The sequence below is a fragment of the Podarcis bocagei genome (assembly GCF_964188305.1).
Source record: "Podarcis bocagei genome assembly, chromosome: Z".
Taxonomy (NCBI): Eukaryota; Metazoa; Chordata; class Lepidosauria; order Squamata; family Lacertidae; genus Podarcis; species Podarcis bocagei.
This window is the reverse complement of record NC_138140.1, coordinates 12,870,676-12,896,798: the sequence shown is the minus strand read 5'-3', so window position 1 is coordinate 12,896,798 and position 26,123 is coordinate 12,870,676. Positions and strand designations below refer to the sequence as shown.

The window sequence follows — 26,123 nt, the reverse complement described above, 5'->3', positions numbered from 1 at the left end:
GACTTCCTCAGCTTGCTCAGCTGCCTTCAGGAAGAACCTGTGAAGCCTGTATACCTATAAAATATAACAAGACCTATACCAAGAAGATTCTATGACTCTAAGATTCTATAATTCTATGATTCTAAGAGGTTAAATTTGGCTTAATGCCACTAATGTGCACATCTTCCTCCTAGCTGCTATTGTTAACCCTCTGCAAGATAAAACAGAGGTGATTGTACCCTTGAAAAAAAGCAGTGTTATATACATATATATATCTATGCCCCATAATTAAATAGGTTTAACAGTCATTCCATCTTCCCAAGGCATAGGTGTAGCCAGAATTTATGGGGGGGGGGCAGAACCTCAGTTAATTAAGTATTTTTATTGTTTTACTTTATCTGTGGGGGCAGCTGCCCCCTGCCCCCTCCTGGATGCGCCCAAGCCCAAGGAATCCTGAGAGCTATAGTTCTGCTGTGATGGGGATCTTTAATGGAGATGTATCAGTATTCTCACAAACTACAATTCCCACAATTCAATGGAAGAAAACATGACAGTTAAAACTTTTCTAAGCTTGTTGTGTCACTATACAGTCCTCATACAAATTACTTCTGCTAAAGAGGATACGAGAGTTACGCTCTATTATGGGGTCCCACACACTACCGTCATTCAAGGGGAAATGAGAGCTGCAAACGACAGCTGGATGTTACAGCAACAATTTAACATCAAACTACTGGCTGTTGTGAAATGTGCCATGTGGAAAGTAAACAGCCTTCAGTAATTCCTTCTGTGAACTGATTTGTTGCTTAACAATAAAAACGCATGAGACAAAGCATGGTATCCAGACCAAAGTTCCCCTTAGTCCAGCGTCCTGCATTCCCACAGTGGCTACCCAGATATCTATGGGGAGCCCTGAAGGCAAATATGGGCACAACAAATTCCTGTTGTTTTCCAGCAAGGTATTCAGATGCGTATCTGAATCCTTGCTTTAAACCTTCAAAGGAGCCTGCCAATTTGATGCCTTCCTCTGAACTACAACTCCCATTAGCCTCAGACAGTATGGCAGCCAGTTGTCCAACAAAACCTTGGGGAAGCCACCTGGTGGTCAAAGCCTACTTTAAGAATGTCCGGTCAGATAATCTGGCTGGGTATATATTTTGGGCAATGGGAAAGCTGATTTGGGGTAAGAAAGAGAGAATGGGATGGGAGGTTCTGGCTACCATCTGCTCTCGTCCCACCCACTACTACTGACAGCTGTGTAGATTACAGCCCCAAATGGGAGAAGGGGTGTGTGTCCTGCTCCTTGCAGTACACAGTCCCTCTCTAACACACTATGTTATATCTCCAGCCTTTTTGCAAGTGCCACTGAAAGGCCTTAATGGTGCTACAAACACAATAACTGCAGAACCAATTCAGATTAATGAGCTTGGCTCTTCTTTGCCTAGAAAGAAAACTGTTTTCTACACACACTTTAAACTACCTGTTTGATGTGTGCAGAACTCGGTGAATACATCACAAAATTATTATTTTTCACCCAAGCATATGGTGCTGAGACTCAGAGCCGAGGATGCAGGTATGCTTCTTTTTCTGCCAGTTGTCTTTCAAGGTGCTAGCCTCTCCTACCAGCCCAACATATTCAAAAGCCAAGACTGAAGCCAAGAGAGAAAATGTGCCCTAGCATATGGTTACCAATTTTTTCTGAATGAATCCAGGGACACTTTTTTTTTTTAAAGCTGAGTAGCAACAGGGAGTCAGTAGTGGGGATGCTGGGCCCAAGCACACATGCATATTGTATAAAGGCGCAAAACCCTTCTTTTGCACCCTGTGAAACATAAATGCACAGAGTTTTTAAAAAATGGGCAACGGTTGACCAGCTGCAACTCCCAAGCCTCCCCCAATCAGTCAAAACAAAGGGGGAAGGGGGCAAGAGATTGGGGGAGGCTCGGGAATCACAGGCATGTGGCACGCCATTGCCCAGTTTTTAAAAAACTCTGCGCATTTATGTTTCACAGGGTGTGAAAGAAGGGCTTTGCACCTTGCCTGGCAGAGAAACCACACACCTTGCGCCCTCCTGGGCAATGGCGCACCACCCACCTGAGACTCCTGAGCCTTCCCCGATCAGTCAAAACAAAGGGGGAAGTGGGCAGGAGATCTGTACCGCTAGACGTCCCCGGTTCCCCTTTGGCAGTGGCGGCGGCAGAGGCAGTCAGCAGCCTGGAGCCAGCCTGGTAGCTCATATGGCTCCGGCTGGCTTCAGGAGCTGCTCGTGGCCATGGTGCCCGCCATTTTTCCTCTCTAGAAGTCCCCATATGGTGTGTTGCGCACAAGACATATCATATGGGGACTTCCGCGGAGAAAAATGGCGGGCGCCATGGCAGTGAGCAGTGAGCAGCCAGAACCAAATGCGCTACCAGGCTGCGGAGGCTGCCGCTGCCACGTTTCCCGGGGACAGATATGCAAATCTGGGGACGGAATTTGTCCGGGGACAGATTTGCAAATCCGGGGACTATCCCCGGGAACCGGGAACATCTGGTAACCCTACCTTAGCAGGCACTAATAAAATACTATATAAAGCAAGTATCAAGATGGGAACTGTTGAGGGATGGGTGTTGGGGTCAACTAATTGGGCCCAAACTGCCTTGGTCACTGAAAAGCCAATAAATGCCATAGACAGAGGAGATTCTCATAATCACTCATTTATTCAGGTGAGTAAAACAGCAGGGGAGCCACACTCACTAGTGTGATGATGAAGCTGCACCAAACAGCCTTTCTTCTTACTTTTTATAGGCATCCCCCCTTCTTTCCACCCTTTCGAGGTTCCTTGCACTGATCAAAACAGGACACCCTTCCTGGATACCTTGAAGGGGAGAGTTGCCTGCCAGAGGGAGGTTTTCCTGAAAATCGCCTAGCAACATTAAATGGTCTTCACATATTTGTGGCTCATCCTCCTAAATTCTAAAGCAAGCAGTTTTCACAGAAGCAAAATGGCATCAGTTGGGGGGGGGACCAGGACAAGAACAGGCCTCTGTGGCTTTTCCTGAGACCCCACAGGGGGATCTTCTATAATTTGGGGGAGAGGGAAAATGGGTGTGGAAATGTGCACAGAGCAGCTCACTGATTTCAGAAGTGGAACGCAATGGAGTCAGAGAATGTACAACTCACACCCAGCTTCTATGGCTTCAGTTCTACCTACTGTTCAGATGTAAGATATAATTATAATTAGTCCTGAAGTCAGGGTGGGGAGCCTCAGGGTCAGGAGCCAAATACAGTCTCCATACCTATTTTGCTGATATTAATAACTTCCTTCCAGGACCTTCCTGTCTCCACTACCCTTGAATGTTTTTTTTTGCCTGGCTGGAATATGTCATTGAACTATGATATTGCCTTTTTCTTCTCTGGGTGGAAGTGTGCATGTGTAGAAATTTTTGACTTTTGCACATGCCTGTTATTCTACTCGCTTTTGCCTCTGGCCCTGCCCTCACTTCCTGTTTGCTGGGCAATGCGGTCCAGGTCCGGTCCCAAATCCAAGGGTTCCGTGAGGAGTCAGTCTGACAGGGCCAAGGCAGGACACGAGGCAGGAAACCAGGTAAGGTCAGGCCCAGGGTCTCAGGCAGGTTCTGGCAAACAGCAATGTTGCTCCCGCAACTTGGGGTGGGGTCCAGCAGCCTTTTATCTCTGTCGGGGTAACAGCTGGTCCTGATCCCCCAGTGACTCACCTCCCTGTCTCACCCAAAGGCGAGCACTCCTCCTGCGAGTACTCATGTCTCTCCTTCTCTCAGACCTCAGTCTCTGCAGCTCAGGAGATGTCGGTGGGTTACTAGACCCAGAGGCCGCCTCAGTCACTCCTGACCCAACCGGTAGTGGAGCAGCTGTAAGTGATTGCCCAGCTGGAGGCAACGAGGTAATCTGGAGTCAGGGCAGGCTGAGGTCCCTGACTCAGCTCAGCTGGTGTTTGTTGCAGGGGAACCTGTGCAGACTGGGGCTCTTCAGAATCAGGCCCCAGACTCGGTTCAGATGCCACCTGAGGCAGAGGATCTGGTGCAGACCGAGACTCCTCCGGTTCCAAGCCCGAGCCTGAGCCCCAGGCCATCACACCCTGTTACAGTGGTATATTGGTTTATGAACGTCTCCATTGATGAACATTTTGGTTTTGGAACACTGTAAACCCGGAAGTAAGTGCTTTGGTTTTCGAACACTTTTCAGAAGTCAAACATGCCATGCGGCTTCCGTATTGAATTTTCCATATTGAGTTTTTGTTTATCGAATGTTTCGGGACTCGAATGGTCTTCTGGAATAGATTATGTTTGAAAACCAAGGAACCACTGTACATCCAAACCATGAATAATGGTCCATTGCCCTTTCACAAACCATGATCAGGAAGCCAACAGCAAACCATAGCTAGCGATCATGACTTTCCAGGGAGCAAGAAGCTCTGATTCCTGGTTCGGATGTAGCTAGATGCCAAGGCATCTGGGTGCATTTACCTTATTTGTACCAGGGGAGGAGTGAAGTGAGCTGCATGTTTCAGCACACTGCTTATTCACAATAAACCACAATGAGACAGAAAGTCTGGCTTATTGTGATGTGAGGGAAAAAGAGAACTTGTTCTGACGTATGCATCTGGGGCTGTGATTTTGACCAGACATTAAAAAGTATATTCCAGATGTTACTAATGGTTCAACAGTGGAACAGATTGCTTTGGAAGGTGTCAAACTCTCTTTTGTTAAGAGTTCTTTAGGTAGATGCTGGATGGCCACCAACTGTATCAGCAGATTTCCTGCGTCGATGGGGTTGGACTAGATCTTTGAGATCTGTTCCAACTCTGCTCTTATTTCCTTGTCCGCAAAACTGGCACCAAAAAGCAGGCAAGCAAGCAAGCAAGCAAGCAAGCAAGCAAGCAAGCAAACAAACAAACAAACAAACAAACAAACACACACACCACAATTGTGTGCTCCCTTGCCCCTAACCCTGCATACTGTGGAAGAACCAAAGTTGAATACATACCAAATTATTTTTGGATGAATCTTAGAGAGCCATAATTTGTAGTTGTGCTGTGATGGGTGTTGCCTTTTTGGTAGACTCACGGTTTCCATTTGAAGTTTTAAAACACACCTTTCTGACCCCTATTGAGATATTCATTGTCCCCAGGCCAGTGGAAATCTCAAGTAGGAATGTTAAAATCTCAAGATATAATTATTCACCATTGTTAGCAGACCTTGCGGATTGAGTGAATTAGATTGAAACAATTAGTTACAAGTTTCTGGAGTTCAAAGGCTTTATTAATGCATAAACTAGTTACAGTTACAGAGAATGAGAGAAATAGCAGACATCTTGTATCAACAAGTTGGGGAGAACAACAAAGGGGCTCAGCTTTTAGGGGAGGACCTAATTTAAGAGAAAGAGTCATACCTCGGGATAAACTACAGTCATACCTCGGGATAAATACGCTTCAGGTTGAGCGCTTTCGGGCTGCGCTCCGCAGCGACCCGCAAGTAACGGAGCGCATTACTTCTGGGTTTCGCCACGGAGCGCATGCGCAGACGGTCAAAATGACGTCACACGCATGTGCAGAAGTGGCAAAACACAACCTGTGCACGCACAGACGCGCTGTTGCATCTTACGTTCTGTTCGGGATGCGAACGGGGCTCAGGAACGGATCCCGTTCGCATCCTGAGGTACCACTGTACAAGCAGAGGCTGGCTAGATCATTAGACAGAAAGTGTCCTCATTCAGGCACTTTTAAAGTACAGTGGACGCTCGGGTTGCGAACGTGATCCATGCGTGATTTGGCGCTTATATGCATGCGTGACCACCGGAACCGAGAAGTAACCTGTTCCGGTACTTCTGGGTTTTGGTGCGTCCGTAAACCGAAAAAAAACACAACCTGAAGTATCTGTAACCCGAGGTATGACTGTAACACATTATTATTATTATTATTATTATTATTATTATTATTATTATTATTATTCTACTGCCCTATGCCTGGGGGTCTTAGGGTGGTTCACAGAATAAAATGCATGCATTAACTACTTGCATTAACTACAATCTAGCACCCTAAAAAGTGCTAGCACCTTTCTCCCTGAAGTGCTGGATTTTTCCTTTCAGGGAATGTTGTCATGTTTGAAGCAGGTGTTACCTATAGTGGAGGAATTTCACACCTGGTTATTTGAAAGACTGATTGCACTCAAATGAGCGTAGCTGAGCTTTAAGATCATCCCCAGGAACCCTGCTTGCCTTTTGATAAGGTCAGAATGAAATGCAACTAGACTGGTCAGATGGAAAAGAGGACAGGGCTTTAACAGTTATGTAGAAGAGGGAATTTCAGCAGATGTAATAATAATAATAATAATAATAATAATAATAATAATAATAATAATAATAATAATTTATACTCCGTCCTTCCCAGTTCAAAAACTGGGCTCAGGGCAGCTAACAACAAATTTAAAACACTTTAAAACAGTTAATTATAAAAGCAGCATAAAATACAGTATAAAAATAAAAAATCAGTTAGATAGTCACCAGGGCTAGCTGGCTGAGTTAGTCCTACTTGGGCCAGCGAGGAGGCCAGGGGAGAATTAGCTGTGGGGTCTCAGAGTGGGTGATTTTCATAAAAGGGGAGGGGGAGGGAATAGAAAGGGAAATAAAAGATCAGGCTGAATTCAAATTAAAGGCCAGGCGGAATAGCTCTGTCTTACAGGCCCGACGGAAGGAGATTAAATCCTGAAGGGCCCTAGTCTCATGGGACAGAGCATTCCACCAGGTCAGAGCCATCACTGAAAAGGCCCTGGCCCTGGTGGAGGATAGTCTGACTTCCTTAGGGCCCAGGACCTCTAATATATGGTTATTCATGGACCTTAAGGTCCTCTGCGAGGCATACCAGGAGAGGCGGTCCCGTAGATACGAGGGCCCTAAGCCGCAAAGGGCTTTAAAAGTCAAGACCAGCACCTTGAACCTGACCCTATACTCCACTGGGAGCCAGTGCAACTGGTAAAGCACTGGGTGAATATGCTCCCATGGCAGGGACCCCATGAGGAGCCTCACCTGCTGGAGTTTGTGGGACAGTTTCAAGGGCAGTCCCGTGTAGAGCGAATTACAGTAGTCAAGCCTGGAGGTGACCGTTGCATGGATCACTGTGACCAGATCGGGGCGGGAAAGGTAAGGGACCAACTGCTTAATGTGGCGAAGATGGAAAAACGTTGCCTTAGCTGTTGCTGTAACTTGCGCCTCCATGGAAAGGGAGGTGTCAAGGATTACATCCAAACTCTTAACAGAAGGCGATCTCTTAACAGAAGGCGATCACTAATTGGGCCCCTGCAAGAGAAGGGAGTTGGTCCCTCATCCCCATGCCATCCCGACCCAGCCAGGGGACCTCTGTCTTCGAAGGATTTAGTTTCAATCGACTCCCACAAAACCACCCACCACAGCCTCCAAGCATCTGGTCAGTTTGTCCAGGGCCAAGGTGGTGTGGCCATCCATCAGCAGATAGAGCTGAGTGTCATCAGCGTATTGGTGACAACCCAGCCCAAAGCTCCGGACAATCTGGGCAAGGGGGTGCATAAAGATGTTAAAAAACATTGGGGAGAGGATTGCGCCCTGCGGCACTCCACACACCAAGGAGTGGTGCGATGACATCTCCCTCCCTAGTGCCACCCTCTGTCTGCAACCAGAGATAAAAGAGCACAGCCATTGTCGGGCTGTGCCCTGTATCCTCACGTCAGCAAGGCGGTGGTCCAGAAGATCATGATCGACCATATCAAAGGCTGCTGACAGATCTAAGAGAATCAGCAGTCCCAACCCGCCTTGATCCAGTTGTCTATGGAGATCATCTGTTAGGGCGACCAGAACCATCTTAGTCCTGAAACCAGGACGGAAACCAGACTGAAATGGATCTAAAGCCGATGTTTCCTCCAGAAACCTACTAAGCTGTTCAGCAACCGCTCTCAGAATTACCTTACCCAGATACAGAAGATTCGAAACTGGGCAGTAATTGGATAGATCTAAAGGATCTAATGAAGTTTTCTTTAAGAGCGGACACACCACTGCTTCCTTCAGCTCCCCTGGGAATGTAGATTGCATGACAAGCAGCAATGGTGTATGAGAGCCAATGTGGTGTTGTGCTTATGGTGTAGGATTAAGACCTGGGAGACCGTGGTTCAAATCATGGTTCAGCCAGGAAACTCACTTTGAACTAGTCACACTCTCTCAGCACTAACCTATGTCACAGATCTGTTGTGAAGACAGAGTGGGTTTTTTTTGGGGGGGGGCACAAGAGGGAAAGGTATGGATACAGATGTAAGGTAAAGGTAAAGGGACCCCTGACCATTAGGTCCAGTCGTCACAGACTCTGGGGTTGCGGCGCTCATCTTGCTTTATTGGCCGAGGGAGCCAGCGTACAGCTTCTGGGTCATGTGGCCAGCATGACTAAGCCGCATCTGGCGAACCAGAGCAGCGCACGGAAACGCCGTTTACCTTCCTGCCAGAGCGGTACCTAGTTATCTACTTGCACTTTGACGTGCTTTTGAACTGCTAGGTTGGCAGGAGCAGGGACTGAGCAACTCTGTCACGGGGATTCGAACAGCCGACCTTCTGATCGGCAAGTCCTAGGCTCTGTGGTTTAACCCACAGCACCACCCGCATCCCTTGGATACAGATGTAGTGTGGACTTAAAAAAAAAAACCTGTACAAATGATCAGAGTATTAAAAGCTAAGGTAGTCTCTGTCTTAATTTGACATGATTTAAAAAGGGGGGAAGGATGGGGGGCAAAGAAAGCATAGCAAAATGCTCCAGTGAATTAAAAAAAAAAAAGTTCTGTTAGTATATTTTATTGTCTATCTTTCCACCCCATAGGCCCCAGAGCGGGCGAGTACAACATCAAAACACACAGAACACTGAAATAGTAGCACAATGTGAAATCACAGCATCCCCCCCATCCTAAATATGGTACAGCCCCCTCTAACTAACCCCCTTATTTACAGCATGTGTTTTAATTCTATTAAAATTTAGCTGTTATATATTCAGAGAATTTAAATTCTGTTATTGTTTAATTGTTTTCCTCCCTCCCTCCCCAATGTTTTTAGCTGTTCCTGTTTTAACTGTAAATCGCCTCGAGTCCCTTTCAGGGAGAAAAGCGGGGTACGTATAAATGAATGAAACAATGAATGAAGATAGCAAGAATTCGGGAGGACGACACCCCCTTCACTTAAACAGTTTCCCCGCCTTCGGGGCGTGGCGTCCCGCCCCTTCTCCTTTGAGTGATTGCACTTGCAAAGCAATTCAACGCCCTTGCTGCAGCTGCCGCCGCACTGCCCCCTGCTGGCTACGCAGGTGGCGAGCACCCTTCCTTCCCAGGACGACAGTATTTATACCAGCCGCTCCAGGGCGCTCCCCTCTATCCCGCATGCGCAGTCTCTGGCTTGGGAAGCGAGAGGGAGAGTGAAGGAGCGTCTTGGTGTGGCGGCGGCGGCGGCGGTGGCGGCCCTGCTGGAAGGAGCTCGCGCAGGGCAGCGGACCCCGGAGAGACCCAGGCAGCGGCGGCGGCGGCTTCGCCTCACAGGTTAGTCCCCATAGGCTGGGTAAGGCCCGTATCAGGCCGTCCCCCCTCCTCGCAGTAGTCCTGCCCGCCCTCTCGCAGCGCCGGGCCCTGCCGTGAGGGGGCTGCCCGAGGTGGGGCTGGCGAAGTTGGGGGGTGGGGTGGGATAAGAGGCGCACAATGGGTGCAGAGTCCGGCCTGGGCAAAAGAAGGGGCGGACCTGGTCTAGTTTGCGGCGACGGCAGCAGCAGCCCACCCCGCCCCGCTTTATCTCAACCTTACGCCGAGCCCAACCACCTCAGTGTTGTCTACACAGGCTGGCAGTAGCTCTGCGGGGTTTCGGAGACGCCGCTGGGGGGTTGAACCCAGGACCTTCTGCGCGCGGGGAGGGTGCTCTGCCACTAAGCGAACGGCCCCTAAAGCCCCGCCGTGTCGTTTTCCTCTCCGCTGTCCCGCACGCCCCATATTTCGCTTTGGCATCCCTTTACGTTCTCTCTCCCCCCCCTCCCTACACGCCTCCCTTCAGCCTAAATTCAAGATACTTCTGTCCCCAACCCCACCCCAGTTTTTTTTTTTTTTGCATTGCCTTCTTTACAGCTTGCACGTGACCACCTATTTTATCTCCCCTCTCCATATTTTGCATTGGCTTCCCGTCCTCTCACCTAGACTACGCCCTCTCCCCTTTTAGCTGAAAATCAAGGTGTTCCTACCCCACCTCGTGATTGTCAGCTTCCCCACCCCGCCCCCAATTTTGCAAAGATAGCAGCCACCTGGCCTTTTTTTTTTTTATAAAGCCAAGCACGTCTTATTCCTTACCCTTTCAGTGTCTGGTCAGACTATTCACACCATTGACATTGCATCCTACCACTCCACCCCACCCCAGTCTACAGCCCCTTTAGCTTAAAGGCAGGCTATTTTTTCCTCACTTTGTCAATTCTTGCCACTGTTGCACTGACACACATACAACCTGCTTTCCTTACATTTTGCATTTGCTTACCCCATCCTTTCAACTTCTGATCAGGTTACACCTTGACCTATATGCATTTATTTCAGAAGTAATTTAGCTCTTATATGTCCTTCCTCTGCCACAAGTTAGGCGTCCCTCCTCCATATTTTGCATTGACATCCCCTCCTTTCCCTCTCAGGCCCTACAACCAACACCATACCTTGTGATCCTCTTGTTGTTGAACTCCAGTTCCCATCAACCCCTAGCCAACTGTACTGGTGGTGAGTGATGATGAGAGTTGTAGTCCAAGAACACCTGGAGGGCCATAGGTTCCTCATCCCTGCTGTGTGAAGAATCTGCTTCAGGCCATCACATAGTCTAGTCCTAGCATCCTGTTCTCAGTGTCCTCCCTCAGTTTAATTCTCAGGTCAGAGCATTCCTTCCCTCCCTTATGTGTTTATAGTTTTCATCTATATTTCAATAACTTATTCTACTCATTGTGCCTCTACCCCCACTTTAGTCTAAAGTCAGAATATTTTCTCTCTGCCAGTTAGGATTGTCCCCTGCTGTGTTGTTCTATGACATATTTCCCTCCTCTTCTTGTTGCAGAAAAGGAATTTTCCTCCAAGCTTCAAACTTGTAAGGCTCTGAAGAAAAAGTGTGGGGTAGAAGAGTCCTCCAAATTGGAGGGTGGTGGTAATGATGGGGGCTGCTGGAGAGAGGGAGAGAATGTGTTCTTAATTTCTAGTTCTTAATCTCTAGGTAATAAAGCTCAAAGCACTTCCCCCCAAAAGAGAAAATTCTGTCTGAGATACAGTCATACCTTGGTTTGAATGTGCTTCAGGTTGAGCGCTTTCAGGTTGCACTCCACTGCAACCCGGAAGTAACGGAGCGTGTTACTTCCGGGTTTCAGCGCTCGTGCATGTGCAGACGCTCAAAATGACGTTATGCACATGCGTGGAAGCGGCAAAACGCTGCACGCACAGATGCGCCAATCTGCTGTCGCGTTTTAAGTTCTATTCAGGATGCGAATGGGGCTCCAGAATGGATCCTGTTCACATCCCGAGGTACCACTGTACTAGAGTTTCTTCCCATCTGAGATGACAGTAGTTTGGCATAGATGGGGTCATGGTCTGGCTCAGAATCAGGCAGGTTCACAAAATCAATCTCTGGTAGGTTCAGAGTGGACAGAAGGAAGTACTGCTTCACACTCTGTGTAATTAATGTAAGGAATTCAAGGCCACAGCATGTGGTGGGTGATTGGCAACCTCTGGCTTAGATAGCTTTATTTCTAAAATCATGGAAGATAAATCTGTGGATGAGGCAGGTGCCTTGGTTCAGTGGCAAACACTATGTTTGAATGCAGGGCATCCCAGTTCAATCTCCAGCAGATCATATTGGGCACGGGGGGAGAAACGGGACATGCTGGAGATGTTCAAGAGCTGCTGCCAGTCAGAGCAGGTAGTATTATGCTTGATGGGCCAATGACCAGACTCTGTTTTAATGTAGCTTCAAATGATCAAAGCCATTATAACCCCCTGGAGCCTCCATGTTCAAAGGCAGTGGGTCCATAAATACTAGATGGATGTGTCTTAGGTGGCTACAAGTTGGAACCAGTGTTAGACACTCAGGCATAAAAGCTAATTATCCCATCCCAATAGTGAAATTATCCCTTCCTGTTTGCAGGCAGTAAAATGAGGCGGTACCATTTTGCCAAAAATTATGAGGCGTGGGGAGGAGAAATTATCCCAGTTTATTGTGGGCATGAGTTCTCGTTTGAAGCATCATGGCTTTTATTTATTTATTTGCAAATTCATTTTATTTAATCTGTTTCTATCCCAACCTTCCACCTGAGGGAGTCCAGCTCCGTTGGCAGACTAGCCATCATTTTGCAATCCCCACGTTACCCTGGGTGCAGCATTGTTTCAGGGTATTGGTGGTGGTGAGTAGCAAAGTATGTTTGAAGAAGGAGCTCTATTTTGGGTGTCAAAATGGTTCTTTTTGTGGGAGAAAGCAAACAGGAAAATTATCAGATAAAACATATTCTATGTTCCACAGTTCCACAAGAGTGTTATGGAGGTTTGTTTTGCATATTTCTGGTATGCTAAGCAGGGAACAAAATTATTGCTCTCCAAGAAGAAAGGGGCAAACCTTACGTGTGTGCTTATCAGACAAAGGAGGCAGTGGGATTTTAAAGTGGCAACTAGTTTGTTCATATGAAAGTGATTTTGAGAATTTACCCATGACATACAAACATTGTTAGACATGGGAGATGATGTCAAAAGGTAACATAAGCTGCCATCTAGCATTGTTTATACTGACTGGCAGCAGCTCTCCCAAGAATTCAGGGCGAGTTCTCTCCCAGACCTATCTGAAGATGCTAGGGATTGAACCAGAGACCCTCTGCATGCAAAGCAAATGTTCTGCCACTGAGCCACAGCCCCTCTGGAGAGTGCCAAGTTGGCAAATTCTGCTTATGTAGGATTTCCTGACTAATCCTCATCCTAGCACTGAACTTCAGCTTTACTTCAGCAAGGTGGTTGCTTTATATGCCTTCAGACACAGCCCCAGGGACTTTAGGAGAAAGGTGAACACCTGGGTCTGAGTGATCTTAAATGGGAATATAGCTGTCTTTCTACTTACAAGATTCATGTTAAGATTTGTATTTATTTTGTTCATTACTGTGTTTAGTAATGTGTCAAGTTGTGTAGTAGAGATTATGCAGAGAAGGGTAACATGGATGATGATCTTCCTTATTTGGAGGAGCTGGTGTAGGCCACAAAGGAGGTCTTAAATTTATACTAACCATTACTGTGTTCTGGGTAGTGAGAATTTACTACATATTGCAAAGTTACTTCACCATCTGAACCAGAGGCTGATTAGCCATCCTTTATCTGCTCACACATAAAATTTGAGAGAGAACAAATTTATGATTATGCTACTGTCCTCTAGTTACATACCTTGTCCTCTTTGAATACAATGGAAGTGATACTATTCACTGTGGATTTATGATTTTCACCCTGTAAAAATTGTATTAGATATAATTTGTGGCCTTTTTCTGTCTGTTGATGGTTGAAGACAGGTTTGTAACTAGCCACTTACTTGCTTGGTCTCATATAGTAACAACTCATGCAGGTTACAAGGTATGGAATATTTGTTCTGCTGCCTGGAACACTGCTTCATATGTGGTGGGATTGCTGCATAGTTCAGAGCTTCTGGACCCATACGTTTTCTTTTAAATCAAAGCATTGAGCTTCACCTGGATTGAATCCATGGTGCCTGTGCAGCACAAAACAATATTTTCTGCTGAAACATTCCAAGGGATGCTGCTCTTGCTGCCCACAAAGGCACTCTCAATACTTGGAAGTTCATTGCTAGAACAGAAGGATATAAAATAAAATAAACAAATTACTTTACTTTCCCTCAGAAACTTGTTTCACATTTTCCTCCTTTGCTTTTACATGCAGTTGAGCCAGGAACAACTGAACAAACTTTACCTGAGACCTTTTCATTGCAGCAGCATACATAAACAGTTGTCCGTTTAAAAGTTAGATGTGTGTGGGGGAAACAGAACATGACTTCACAACTAACCAGTATATTGAACATTCCCACCTTCAAGCTAGCTTTACAAATATATCCTCAGTTATTAACCTAAAAATGCAACACTAAACATGTTTACTTAGAACTAAGTCCCACTTGAGTTCAGTGGGATTCACCTCTAGGTAAGGGTACTGAATTGCAGCCTTAAAAATTTACATGGCGTGCCAGGCAGAACTATGAAAGCCATGTGTGACTAAAAGGGGAAAGGGAACCTACTTTTGCCGCTATCTCTATTATCACCTCAATATCACCAGACCCAGTCTGGAGCTCCTTTCCTTGGAGCACGGTACCAACTCTCCCATCATGCATAAACCTCATGGGTTTATGCTTCTTGCCACAGCCACATTGTTAGTGGCCTCCCACTGGAAGTCCAACTTTCCAAGGGAAGTTGCTAGTGAAAGTATGGGACATTGCACTGTCAGAACATCTAAGTGGAGAGTCCTTAACTGTTCATTAAAAAGATATTCTTTATTTGATGTGGTTTTTCTCCTATGTTAATCAAACAGCCCATTAAACCCCCTGTTTTATGGATAAACATGTGGAGAGACTTTATTGTGAACTGAATTGACTCACTCCATTTTTAAAATATGCGATAGTTGAATGCTGTATTGTATTCTCAGTTGCTTTCAATTTTTCCTCCTCAGTGTACAGTGGTACCTTGGTACTCAAATGGCTTGGCTCCTGAACAAATTGGCTCCCGATTGCTGCAAACCTGGAAGTGAATGTTCTGGTTTGTGAACGTTTTTCGGAAGTCAAACGTCTGACGTGGCTTCCGCTGCTTCTACTTGAGTGCAGGAAGCTCCTGCAGCCTATCGGAATCCACGCCTTGGTTTTCGAACGGTTTCAGGGGTCGAACAGACTCCTGGAACGGATTAAGTTCGAGAACCAAGGTACCACTGTATCTCTTTTTAAAAATTTTTTTTGCATGCATTTGTATTGTTTACACTTAATACTTTTACTGTATTCTCTCTCTGTGTCCAGGATGAGCTTAAATTATTCAGTTGAATTCAGTGGACTTTAATTTGACTGTATTACACCCCATTATCGCATCCTGTTTTTAAGTGTTTTTCTGCTTTCGTTCTTACTCTAACCGTACGGAAATGTACAGAATCCTGAGCTCGAAACTGCAGGCCTGGGAAAATATTTTTCAGGTTCCTATGCATGGTGTCAGAAGAAAATATTTAGACATCTTCTTTGCTGGAAGATGGATATCTGTTTTCTTGAGTGCTGCTAGCAAAGAATCTAGATGCCCAGGATTTTCTTGGCTCTGCAGAGTGGACACTAGCATCTTACTGTGATTATGCTGTCTATTGATGGTATGTTTTTGTTGCTGTTTTATGGGTTATTGTTTGGCAGTCGAAGTTGTATCCAATTAAGTTCTACTCACAGTAGATGCATTGAAATTAATATACCTACATTAGTTTATCAGTATATTAATTTCAGTGGGTCTTCTCTAAGTAGATCCAACATCAGAATTGTAGAGTTGGAATGGACCATGAGGGTAATCTAATCCAGCTGTCTGCAATGCAGGAATCTTTGCCCATTGTGGGGCTGGAACCCACAGCGCTGAGACTGAGTCTCATGCTTTACCAACTGAGTGATTATTATTAGTATACTGGATGCAACCTGGTTTTTGTGTGTGTGTTCCATGCTTTGCTTTACAACTTGGTAAGTCACTTGGAGATACTTTATATGTCAATATACTACTAATACCAGAACATAAGAAGAATCTTCTGGATCAGGCCAGTGGCCTATCCAGTGCAGCATCCTGTTTTCACAGTGGCTCAACAGATTCCTGTGGGAAACCTGCAAGCGGCACTTCAGTGCAGCATCCTTCTGCTCACCCAGTAACTGGTATTCAGAGTCATGATAGTGGAGGTAGAACATAGCCATCATGGCTAATCCTCTTTTAAAGGATTAATCATACTATCCCTGCTCAGGATTCTGACTGCATTAGCCAGACATCCTCTACACTTTAGTACTGGACAATTACAAGTGGCTCTGTATAGAAACAGTAAACCTTGCCAATGGGCAAATTGCCAACAGGGCTAATGGAGGGGGAAATGGGGTTCATAGGAGCCAGCATCAAAGTTCAAGGTGAACTATGCAGATTGGGTGCCTGTGAGATTCTGTCCAGCCCTGACAGCCACCCTATAAAAGCAAGCCCACTGACCTTCATCAATCTGGGTGTTTATAAATGTCAGTTCATCCATGTCATTTCACCCTTGCAAATAAGTCTGCCCAACTTACTAGTCAGCTTGCTACCATATACCTGTATTAGTCATTGGTACAAGTTTACAGTATAAAAGCACCAACTCCATTCCTGTTTGCCAGTGTTTTCCTTACCTTGTTTTTCCCATGGCAGTTCCTTGATGCTGCAGGTAGCCAGGTGGCCACCTGATTTTTAAGCCTAATGTATTTAACAGGCTAGTATTTTGGTAGTGCTGGTTTAATAAGGAAACTGTCTTTTACTCAGAAAGGTGACTGCTTTGGCTAGGACCTAATCCCAAATTAATCTTTTAAAAAAACATGTTTAAAGTGTTTTTAGTTACTATGGATATTAAGCTTATCCAACAAAGTTCTAATGAACCTAAATCAGTCCTGTCCATTGATTTCAGTCGATCAGTTCTGAGTAGAACTAACATGGAATAGCACCGTAGGAAGTAGAGGCTATTTTTCATTTCAGCTGTAACACAGGAGTAGGGGATTGTTTCAGGTTCGTCTTAAATATATTTTGATATAGACAGATTAGTATTGACACTGCTTTGCCTTGGTCTGCTTTGTATTTGATGTGACCATTTCTGCATTGGTAAGTAAATCTTATACAGTATTGACTGCTATGGCCATGTTAACACAAAGCAGAAGGCTTTCCAGGAGTTGGGAGAACATAGCTTTCGGAGGGTTTTCTTAAGGGGAAAGGGGTGGGAGGAAGAGTAATAATTATAACAGCCTGCTGGATCAGGCCAGTGACCTGTCTAGTCCAGCATCCTGTTCTCAAGTGGCAATGAGTTGCAAGCAGGACCCAATTATAAGAGCACTCTCCCCTTCTGTGGTTTCTAGAAAATGGGATTCTGAAGCATTTTTGTCTAAACCTTTATCTGTCACAGTTCTGAAAATTCACTCCCTCTGTGGAGGGACCAATAAATTAGAACCCCAGAATGGGGTGATAGAGAGAATCAAGTTTGATTGGGTGGGCATTACCAAGGGCAGAGCAGAGTTAGCCCCCACTCTATAGTGTGCCTTATTGGACCCTTTAGTTTATCATATGTAAGGGAGTAGCTGCCATTCATTCCGTAAGTGAAGCACTGATCTTTGAAAACACTTGCGCCTTCCCCCCCACCCCTTCAGGATAGGAGGTTTAGCCCTCACTACAAGCTTTTTCTTCCATGTCCTGCAGTATATCGCTTTAATCCTCATCCCTGACTGTAGCCAAGTTTTAAATGCATTTGCCCATATCTTCCCTACCTATATTCTCCCACCCCACTCCTTCTGTTTTCCCCATTGTCCCCTTATAAGATGGGCAGGGACTGTATTTTTTTTTACCTATGAAAGTTTGTAAGGTACCATATATGTAGGTGACACTGAATATATTATAAGTAATAAGCACCCTCTTTTTCCACATGCCCACCTGTCACAATAATGACGGGTTTTTTGCTGAAATTTTTATATCAATTAGCACAGGCTTTTTAAAGCAGCTCCTCTTGGACTGCAGGATCAACCAAGTCCTGTGTGGGCTGCTCCATTATATGTCCAGCATGCCTCATACAGCCTAGGCTCTAGAGGCTGAGAAAGCCTGACAGGCTTGAATTATATCATTTAGCTCTCTTTTTTAGTGATATTTGATCTGTAAATGCAGAAAAGCCCTTCCCCTCCTCTTTTGATGTCATTTTGTACCAAGCTGTCAAAATGAATAGATTTTGAGTGCTTTGAGGTGTCACCAGTGCTGTATTGTTCTCTGTTTTCAACATTTGCCAAGCTCCACATTTCTTTGGTTTTGTCATGTTGCAAGGAGGGCATCTCCTGATTTTTTTAAAAAAATCCTTCGTCCACTGGTGTTTTGGGCCAGTTTGAGTTTGGTGAGATACTTGCAGTTCCAATACTCATGTGACCTTTCTGATGTGGTGAGGAAGGCTCATGTCTTTGACTATTTTAAATCCAGAATCTGTACTTGCGTGTTTAAGGTGATAACTGGAGTGGAATATCAGAACTGGTACTTGGGAGCTTATCGGAATCCATGTGCCTAAATGCCAGTGGCTGCTGACGTTCTATAGTTTCTTATGTCTGCATAGAATTTAAACTGTTGATTATAGTGAATCCAAAATAGTTGTGCTGGTTCATATCTTCTTGCATGAGCAGCTGTAATGCCACTGCAAAACTAGCATTACAATGTGCAGTAAAATGTATAAATAAATGCTTGAAGTTATTCATAGCTGCTTCAGTGGTTTTCTACTGGAAGTGGGACATAAATCTTAATAAATCTGTGCCAAGAGTTCAGTCCCAGTGGAATGTTAGCTTAGCTGTTGCAGAGTGACTTTCTTAAAGTGACCCCACATGTGGAAAACACATCAGAATGGCAGGTTCAAATGATTTATTTTTTTTACCAGGATGATACTGCAAATGAGATCCTAGGTTCCTAATAGATGACAGCTCCAGGGCTTATCCCCAAGAGAAATACAATCTATAATAATTTTTGGTAACTTACTGTGAATCTGTGCCAAAGGTAGCCAATGTGATAGCTTCTAGATATTGTTGGACTACAACTCTTATCATCCTGGTCCATTGGCTAGTGCTTGTTTTGAGGCTGTACACACCGGTACACCATACTGCCACCTAATTTCTCCTTGCCTGCTACTGCCACTTTTTTCATGGCAGCAGGCACAACCTCCTGGAAGTGCTTTGGCACAGTCCTTTAATGATTGCCATAGCACCTTCCAAGCAGGTGCTTGCTGATCGTAAAAAGGCGCGGCAGACCCCAAGGTTTGACATGACCCTTTTACGATTGTCAAGCACCTTCCTGGAAGACACTTTGGTGATCATAAAAGGGCCGCATCGGGAGGCTGTGCCTGCTGCTGCGGAAAAGAGTGGCCACAGCAGGCAAGGGTTCAATTGGGAAAGGTGGGGGTGGGTGCAAGCGGGCAAACAGCAGTGGTATGGGATAGAAATAAAGCACTGCCATTGGCCATGCTTGGTCTGCAACAAGATCTATAGGGCAGGGGTCAGCAAACTTTTTCAGCAGGGGGCCGGTCCACTGTCCCTCACACCTTGTGGGGGGCCAGACTATATTTTGGAGGGAAAAAATGAACAAATTCCTATGCCCCACAAATAACCCAGAGATGCATTTTAAATAAAAGGACACATTCTACTCGTATAAAAACACGCTGATTCCTGGACTGTGCGCCGGCTGGATTTAGAAGGCGATTTGGCCGGATGTGGCCCCCAGGTCTTAGTTTGCCTACCCATGCTATAGGGCAGGGGTGGCCAACTCCCAAGAGACTGCAGTCTACTCAGAGTTAAAAACTGGCAGTGATCTAGCCTCCTTTTTTTTTACCTGTTGGACATGCCTGCTATAGGGCATCATATAGGCAATCCTTTTTATGCCTTTGGGATCACTTTAGAAAGTAATCTGTAGTGCTTAACATATTAGAATGTAGTCTGATTCTTACGTTTGGGACATGCAGCAGGCACCTTATCATAAGTACAGATTTATTTGCACAATGTAGTGGTTTTCAAACTGTTCTTCAGGAACATGGGGCGATTCTTTGAGCTTATTGAAGGGGAACCTCCCTGGAGGTTGAAGGCTTTGAATGTATTGTCCTAGTGCGTCACATAATTGTGCTTGAAATGTTAGTCTCGCATACTCTAGTCAAGAAGTCTTCAGTGAGGCAATTCTGAAGAAAACTAGTTGAGAATCACAAGTGGTAAAAATCCATTACACTGTCAGTTGCGAAGAGCAAAAGCTCTTTATGCATGCGGCCTAATGTACTTACGGCCTTCTGGATCGTGTGCATTAAAAAAACAAATCTTGGGTTGTCTTTTTGGTGCTGAGGTCATCTGACAGTGCTATAGTGCAAGGTGGTGGTTGTTTTCGGCTTTTGAATGCAAAATATGAACAATGCAACAGCAAATTATTACAGATTTTCATGCAAAATTCCCAAATAGATATTTCCCCCCTTTTAGTTGAACTCCTTAACTGATGCTGTGGTTGTACTATGTTCTTTTTTTAAAAGAATCTGCCAACACATTTCATGCCACTCTCTGTTTAAAAACAAGTGTATAGTCAACTATTTTTCTAGCATAACACAAGTGCAGCATGTAAAACCATTTGTAATGTTTGTTTTGGAAACCTGATGACAGAAGGAACTGCCATGGACTGCCATATCTGGACTGTAGCGATTATTCTTACTTAGTGAGAGGATTTTCCAGAGCAGACTGTTCTCTCAATATCTACTTAGGCAACAGTGAAAGTGAGACCAAAGCACACAGTCATCTTGACAGTATTTTTTTTTTTTTAATTCCCCTTGGGCTTCCCATTTCACTGAATTCAAGTATCGCTTTTATTCACGCAGCCAACTTTTAAACACTTCCAAAGCAACATAGGATTGGCGTCTCATGGTTCTGGACTTTAACTGGCAGACGTACAGGTGAACATGGGAGATGGGGAATGTTTTTTAAAAAGCTGGGGAGTGGGAGAACGCTTAGCTTATGGAGCCAGGGCTCAGGTTTTTTTGTCTTTCAAATGCTGAGGCCCCACCAAAAGTGATCTTACAGTGAGGCAAGGCAGATGGTGAGTTTTGAGCACTTTGAAGGGTTTTGGAGTGAAAGACTCCAACCTCATCTGGGGTAGAAAAATAAATCCTTGCTCCCATAAGTTTCAGTGGGGCTTGAACAGGAAGACAGTATCCTTTGAAATGAATAATGGCACAGTAGAGCTTTAGCACAGTTCCTGCACCATTTCAGTGGAGAACCTGCTGTTGTCTTCCCAGTATGTTATCCTGTATATTAATTGGTGGAGTGGGGCTAGGCAGATTTTGGATTTTCAGCTTCAAGCAGCCAGACATTTTGTGCCAGCTGGGGCCCCCAGGATCACACATGTTTGTACTCACTGTTAGTCCTGAAAAAAATGGACATTTGACTATCATAGACCCATTAATTTTAGAGGGTCTTCTCTTAGTACAATTTAGTTGGATAGAAAATATGATGCGGTAAAGCATGTGGTAAAAAAGATGTGGTAAAACAATTGACCTTCTGGTCAGCTTGAAATGTTTTATGTGGCCGGTTGATATGTTGGATTTTTTGGGGGGTGGGGTGGGTCTTGGTTGAGACAGTGGGGAGTGCACAGTGTCTTACTTTTCTCAAAGGCTAATGCTTCCATGAGGATAATGTAATTACCTGAAAGCCAGCAAGCCATGGCAGCGTTGAGCCCATTTTTCTTCTTTCTGCTCTCCCTTGAAGAAAACGCTGAACTGCCTAATTCATGTACAATTATTTTTGAGGTGTGTTCAGTTTTGCAGCTGTGTTCCCTGATGCAATTATACTTGCAAAAACTGCTGCTTCATTCCATATCTTTCACACCCAACTTGATACTTGGGTTGCTTCAGAATTACATTTTTATTCTCTTCACTTTTTAATTTCTGGAGAAGCCAGGTATTGAATCATTATGTTGCTGTTGCTGCCTAGATTTGATAAACTGAACCTGACAGGTTCCCTAGCTTCTAAGTTAAAGGGATAAGAGGGTGCTTGGGGTTGGCATATCCCAGCTAATTCTGCCAAATCATACTAGCCACTGTGGTGGCCCCAGGTTCATTCAATCAGTGTACCGTGGATTGACTGAACACAGTGTAACACTTCCTTGTCCATGGATCTCATTCTGTTTCTCCTTCACAGCAAGTCACCCAACGTCCTGCTGCCCCCTTTCAAAGATGGTGAAGCTGGACATTCACACATTGGCCCATCACCTCAAGCAGGAACGGCTCTATGTGAACTCCGAAAAGCAGCTGATTCAGAGATTGAATGCTGAGGTGCTGAAGACTGCTGAAAAGCTGTATCGCACGGCATGGATTTCCAAGCAGCAGAGGATTAACTTGGACCGGCTAATCATAACAAGGTAACTGCTGGTACATACAGAAATAAAAATGCTAATATTTGAAATTGGACAGTGCTTTGTACACTGAAACACTGCAGAAATCACACATTGCAAATGTAAGCTTTAAAGTTGCACAGCACCTTTGAGCAAGCATAAAGAAAACATAGCTTTGAGCTCAGTCAAAGGGATGCAGTTGGGTGTGTATTTTATAGCCCTCTTGCAACCACTGAGAAGACTTACCTGTGTCTTGAGTTGGTGGCAGTCTCTTCATAGATGGGACTTTGAGATCTTAATATTTAGGAGATTTTCTCTAAGTGTGTGTGTGTGAGGTATATTCAGCAAAATTAGGATGTTTCTCTTTCCATTGATTTTTTGTGACTTTGAGAAATTAAAATTTTGGGTGATCTAAATGGTTTCTATAAATATTTATATTTTCCTAGCGCGGAAGCTTCACCTGCTGAATGCTGCCAGCATGCCAAGGTCTTGGAGGATACACTGTTTGTGGATGGGTACAAGCAGTTGGGCTTTCAAGAGACAGCCTATGGAGAATTCCTTAACAGGCTGCGCGAAAACCCTCGCCTTATTGCATCGTGCCTGGTTGCTGGAGAGAAGCTCAACCAGGAGAACACGCAGAGTGTCATTCACACCGTCTTCACCTCCATCTATGGCAACTGCATTATGCCAGAAGACGAAAGCTACCTCCTCCAAGTCTTGCGCTACTTGATTGAATTTGAACTCAAGGAAAGTGATAATCCCAGACGGCTCCTAAGGAGAGGCACCTGCGCATTCAGCATTCTGTTCAAACTCTTTTCTGAGGGGCTCTTTTCAGCCAAGCTCTTCCTCACTGCCACTTTGCACGAGCCCATTATGCAGCTGTTGGTTGAAGATGAAGACCACCTGGAAACCGACCCCAGCAAATTGATTGACCGCTTCTCGCCCACCCAGCAGGAGAAGCTCTTTGGGGAAAAGGGCACGGAAAAGTTCAGGCAGAAAGTTCAGGAGATGGTAGAATCCAATGAGGCCAAGCTGGTGGCCCTGGTGAATAAGTTCATTGGCTACCTCAAGCAAAACACCTACTGCTTCCCACATAGCTTACGGTGGATTGTATCCCAGATGTACAAAACGCTCTCGTGTGTGGACAGGCTTGATGTCGGAGAAGTGAGAGCCATGTGCACGGACCTTCTCTTGACTTGCTTCATTTGTCCTGCCGTGGTCAACCCAGAGCAGTATGGGATTATTTCTGATGCCCCAATCAATGAAGTGGCAAGGTTCAACCTAATGCAGGTATAACCAGGTCTTCAAAAATATATATTCTCTCTCTCTCTCTCTCATAGTCTTGCTATATTAGTCTGTAGTACCAAGAAGAAAATAGAGAAAGGTGCTGTCTAAGAAACAAAGTGTACTTTAAGGTTTTTTTTGGGGGGGCAGGTTAGGCATTCTTGATCCTTTTTAGCTCAGAAAGCAGACTTGTGGATGAATGTTGTCAAGAGAAATAGTGCAGTAAAAATGCCAAGGTAATCCATACCCCCCCCCCAAATAAAAACACCCTATACCAACCTAGTTCTTTTGCAGGTGTTTTGGACTATACCTTCCATCAGCAGAGTTGTGCTGATATAAATTGTAATTTAGAACACCTGTAGGGCACAGGGTTGGGGAAGGCTACCCTGCATACCTTTTTAACCCATCCTTTTCCATTCTTGGTGCCCCTTTTCTGCCTGCTAGTGGTGAGACCAGTTGTTTGCAGGCAGTCTCTTCAGCCTTCCTGTTAGCTGGTGGTTCATAGCTTTCTCTGGGCAAATGTTATTTTGTGGGCTGTTAGCTGTTCTGAACTTTGTCTGTGGGTCTAGAGAAAAAGCTATGTCAGATGACTAGGAGCCAGAGAAGCAAATGCTACACAAACTTGATGAAATAATTTTATTTTGCAGTGTAAGTCCTTATTTAACAACCACATTCGCATACAACATAAATACAACAGTATAATACAGAAATAAAACATAAGGCCAAAATCTTGCTATATTCCCAATAAAGTAAAAAGTTTCTTGTACTTTACTGTACAAGCAGATGGGTTTCTAACTTTTTCATACGAATGGCAAGGCTGGAGGGGAACTCCCATTGCTTAAAGCCATGCCAGAAGTGTGAAGAATGGCTGTCCTCATTTGTTGTAAGAATTAATGCTTACAAACCCTTACCCTAGGCCTGGGGTCAGCAAACTTTTTCAGCAGGGGCCGGTCCACTGTCCCTCAGACCTTGTAGGGGGCCAGACTATATTTTTTTTGGGGGGGAGTGAATGAATTCCTGTGCCCCACAGATAACCCAGAGATGCATTTTAAATAAAAGGACACATTTTACTCATGTAAAATCATGCTGATTCCCAGACCGTCCGCAGGCCAGATTTAGAAGGTGACTGGGCCGGATCCGGCTCTGAGTCTTAGTTTGCCTACGCATGTCCTAGGCTATTTTCAGATTCCTACAGTTAGGTTGTTATTCATCAACCCTATATAGACTAGAACAAAAGTAAAATAAAATTTCTAGCTGCCATTATAATATTTTTAGGGACCCAGGTGCTTGGAGTGGCCTTTCCAGCCCTGCTTATATTTCAGATAGGTCAACTGTCATACTGTGCATCTTTCTTCTTTGCTTAAAAGAACTGGGACAGCACCCAAGTTGCTTTAGTTTATTTCCAGTTGTGCTACCAGAGTATTTTTCATTTGTTGAGATAAGGTGATGTTGACTGTTACTTCTCCCAGTGCTACCTACCCCTGAGCAATTGAGCTCAAATAACCACTTTATTGTAAAAAAGTTGAATTTTTAAGAGGGATGTGGTTTTACAGTATCCATTACAAGGAAAGTGTGTGTATACAGGTTGTTTTGATGTTATTGTAAGCTAGGAGAGAACAACTTCATCGTACCCTTTGGGCAAAATCAAGAGATCCACCAATAGCCCTGATACTTGGACTACCCTTTGCTACCAACAAGATTTACATTTTCTGGGTTGTTCCTTTCCTTCCAAGGACAGTTAGTGTGCCAGTCTAATTTGTGCCATGCTGACCAGCTATAAAATGCTGGTGTTCATACAGCACCATCAATGTAGACAACACTTTGTGGAGAGTTCCTTGGACAGCATAGATCTCTGCTCCCAAGGAACAAGGTGGAAATGAGAGACAGAGTGGAGCTGTGAAGGGGAAAGTTACAAGTGCCTAAAGCTTTGTTACAGTTTTGAATGATGTTAAGATGGATAGGTGGTGTATGTTATACGTTTAGAGTGGTTGTTCTAGGCATGTGAAGACTGGGCACAATTGAAAGACACATAGATATTTCTCCTTTAGCTGGTAACTAGGTTAGTGATCTATTTGCTTATTTGTTTTGTGACCCTGGCCATATTTGAGATAGTTTCCAGAGGTAAGAACTTTTTTGTTTTGTTATACCTAGCACACAACACCTTGTGCTGTTTAAGAAACTTCATTGATATTCAGGGTAGTCCTAGTCCTACAGAGCACACATCACACAACATATAAGCGTGTGTTACTTTTGCATTACCCATCCTGCTTTTGTGGGGGAGGGATTTAGCATGGGTGTTGCAGTGTAGAGTGCATGAAGGCGTAAGATCAGATTTTGGTGGTCAGGTGTTTAGTATTCAGAGAAGAGCAGGAATGGAAGGAGGAGGGACTTGTGTACAGAGCGATGCCAACCTGCTGTAGCTGGCCCACTAGTTTCTAAGCATTCACACTAGATAAGCAGTCTGATCCCTGCAGCTGTCAGAGGCCTGTCTATTTTTGGAATAGCTGGATGCCCATTGGTATAACTGTGTGTGTGTGTGTGTGTGTTTTCATCTCCCCCCACCAAGAATTTCTTGCTTCTTTACTCATGTAAAGGGCTGCAGCTGAAAAATGAATTGTGGTACAATCTTTACACCTGCTTCAATTACAGCCTTCTGCTTTGTACTGTAGAATTCAATGCCTCCTGTAGGCACACAAATGGACACTTTTTG

At 44.8% G+C, this 26,123-nt stretch overlaps 1 protein-coding gene across 10 annotated transcripts in view; it reads left to right on the top strand.

The window, feature by feature from the left end:
* Positions 1-9,400: 9,400 nt before the first annotated feature.
* GAPVD1 (GTPase activating protein and VPS9 domains 1) overlaps positions 9,401-26,123 on the top strand; it is a 50,176-nt gene continuing 33,453 nt past the window's right edge. For 6 of the 10 annotated variants that reach the window (XR_014004414.1, XM_081180268.1, XM_081180267.1 and 3 more), the window contains exons 1-3: positions 9,401-9,530; positions 21,937-22,156; positions 22,576-23,419. Coding sequence is in view for 9 of the 10 variants with exons in the window: in XM_081180268.1 (XP_081036394.1) it covers positions 21,972-22,156; positions 22,576-23,419 (1,029 nt within the window). In the remaining variant the exon portion in view is untranslated. Of the gene's footprint in view, positions 9,531-14,696; positions 14,943-20,668; positions 20,694-21,936; positions 22,157-22,575; positions 23,420-26,123 lie in introns of those variants that run through there. The other 4 variants (XM_081180263.1, XM_081180269.1, XM_081180270.1 and 1 more) reach the window with 4 other exon arrangements.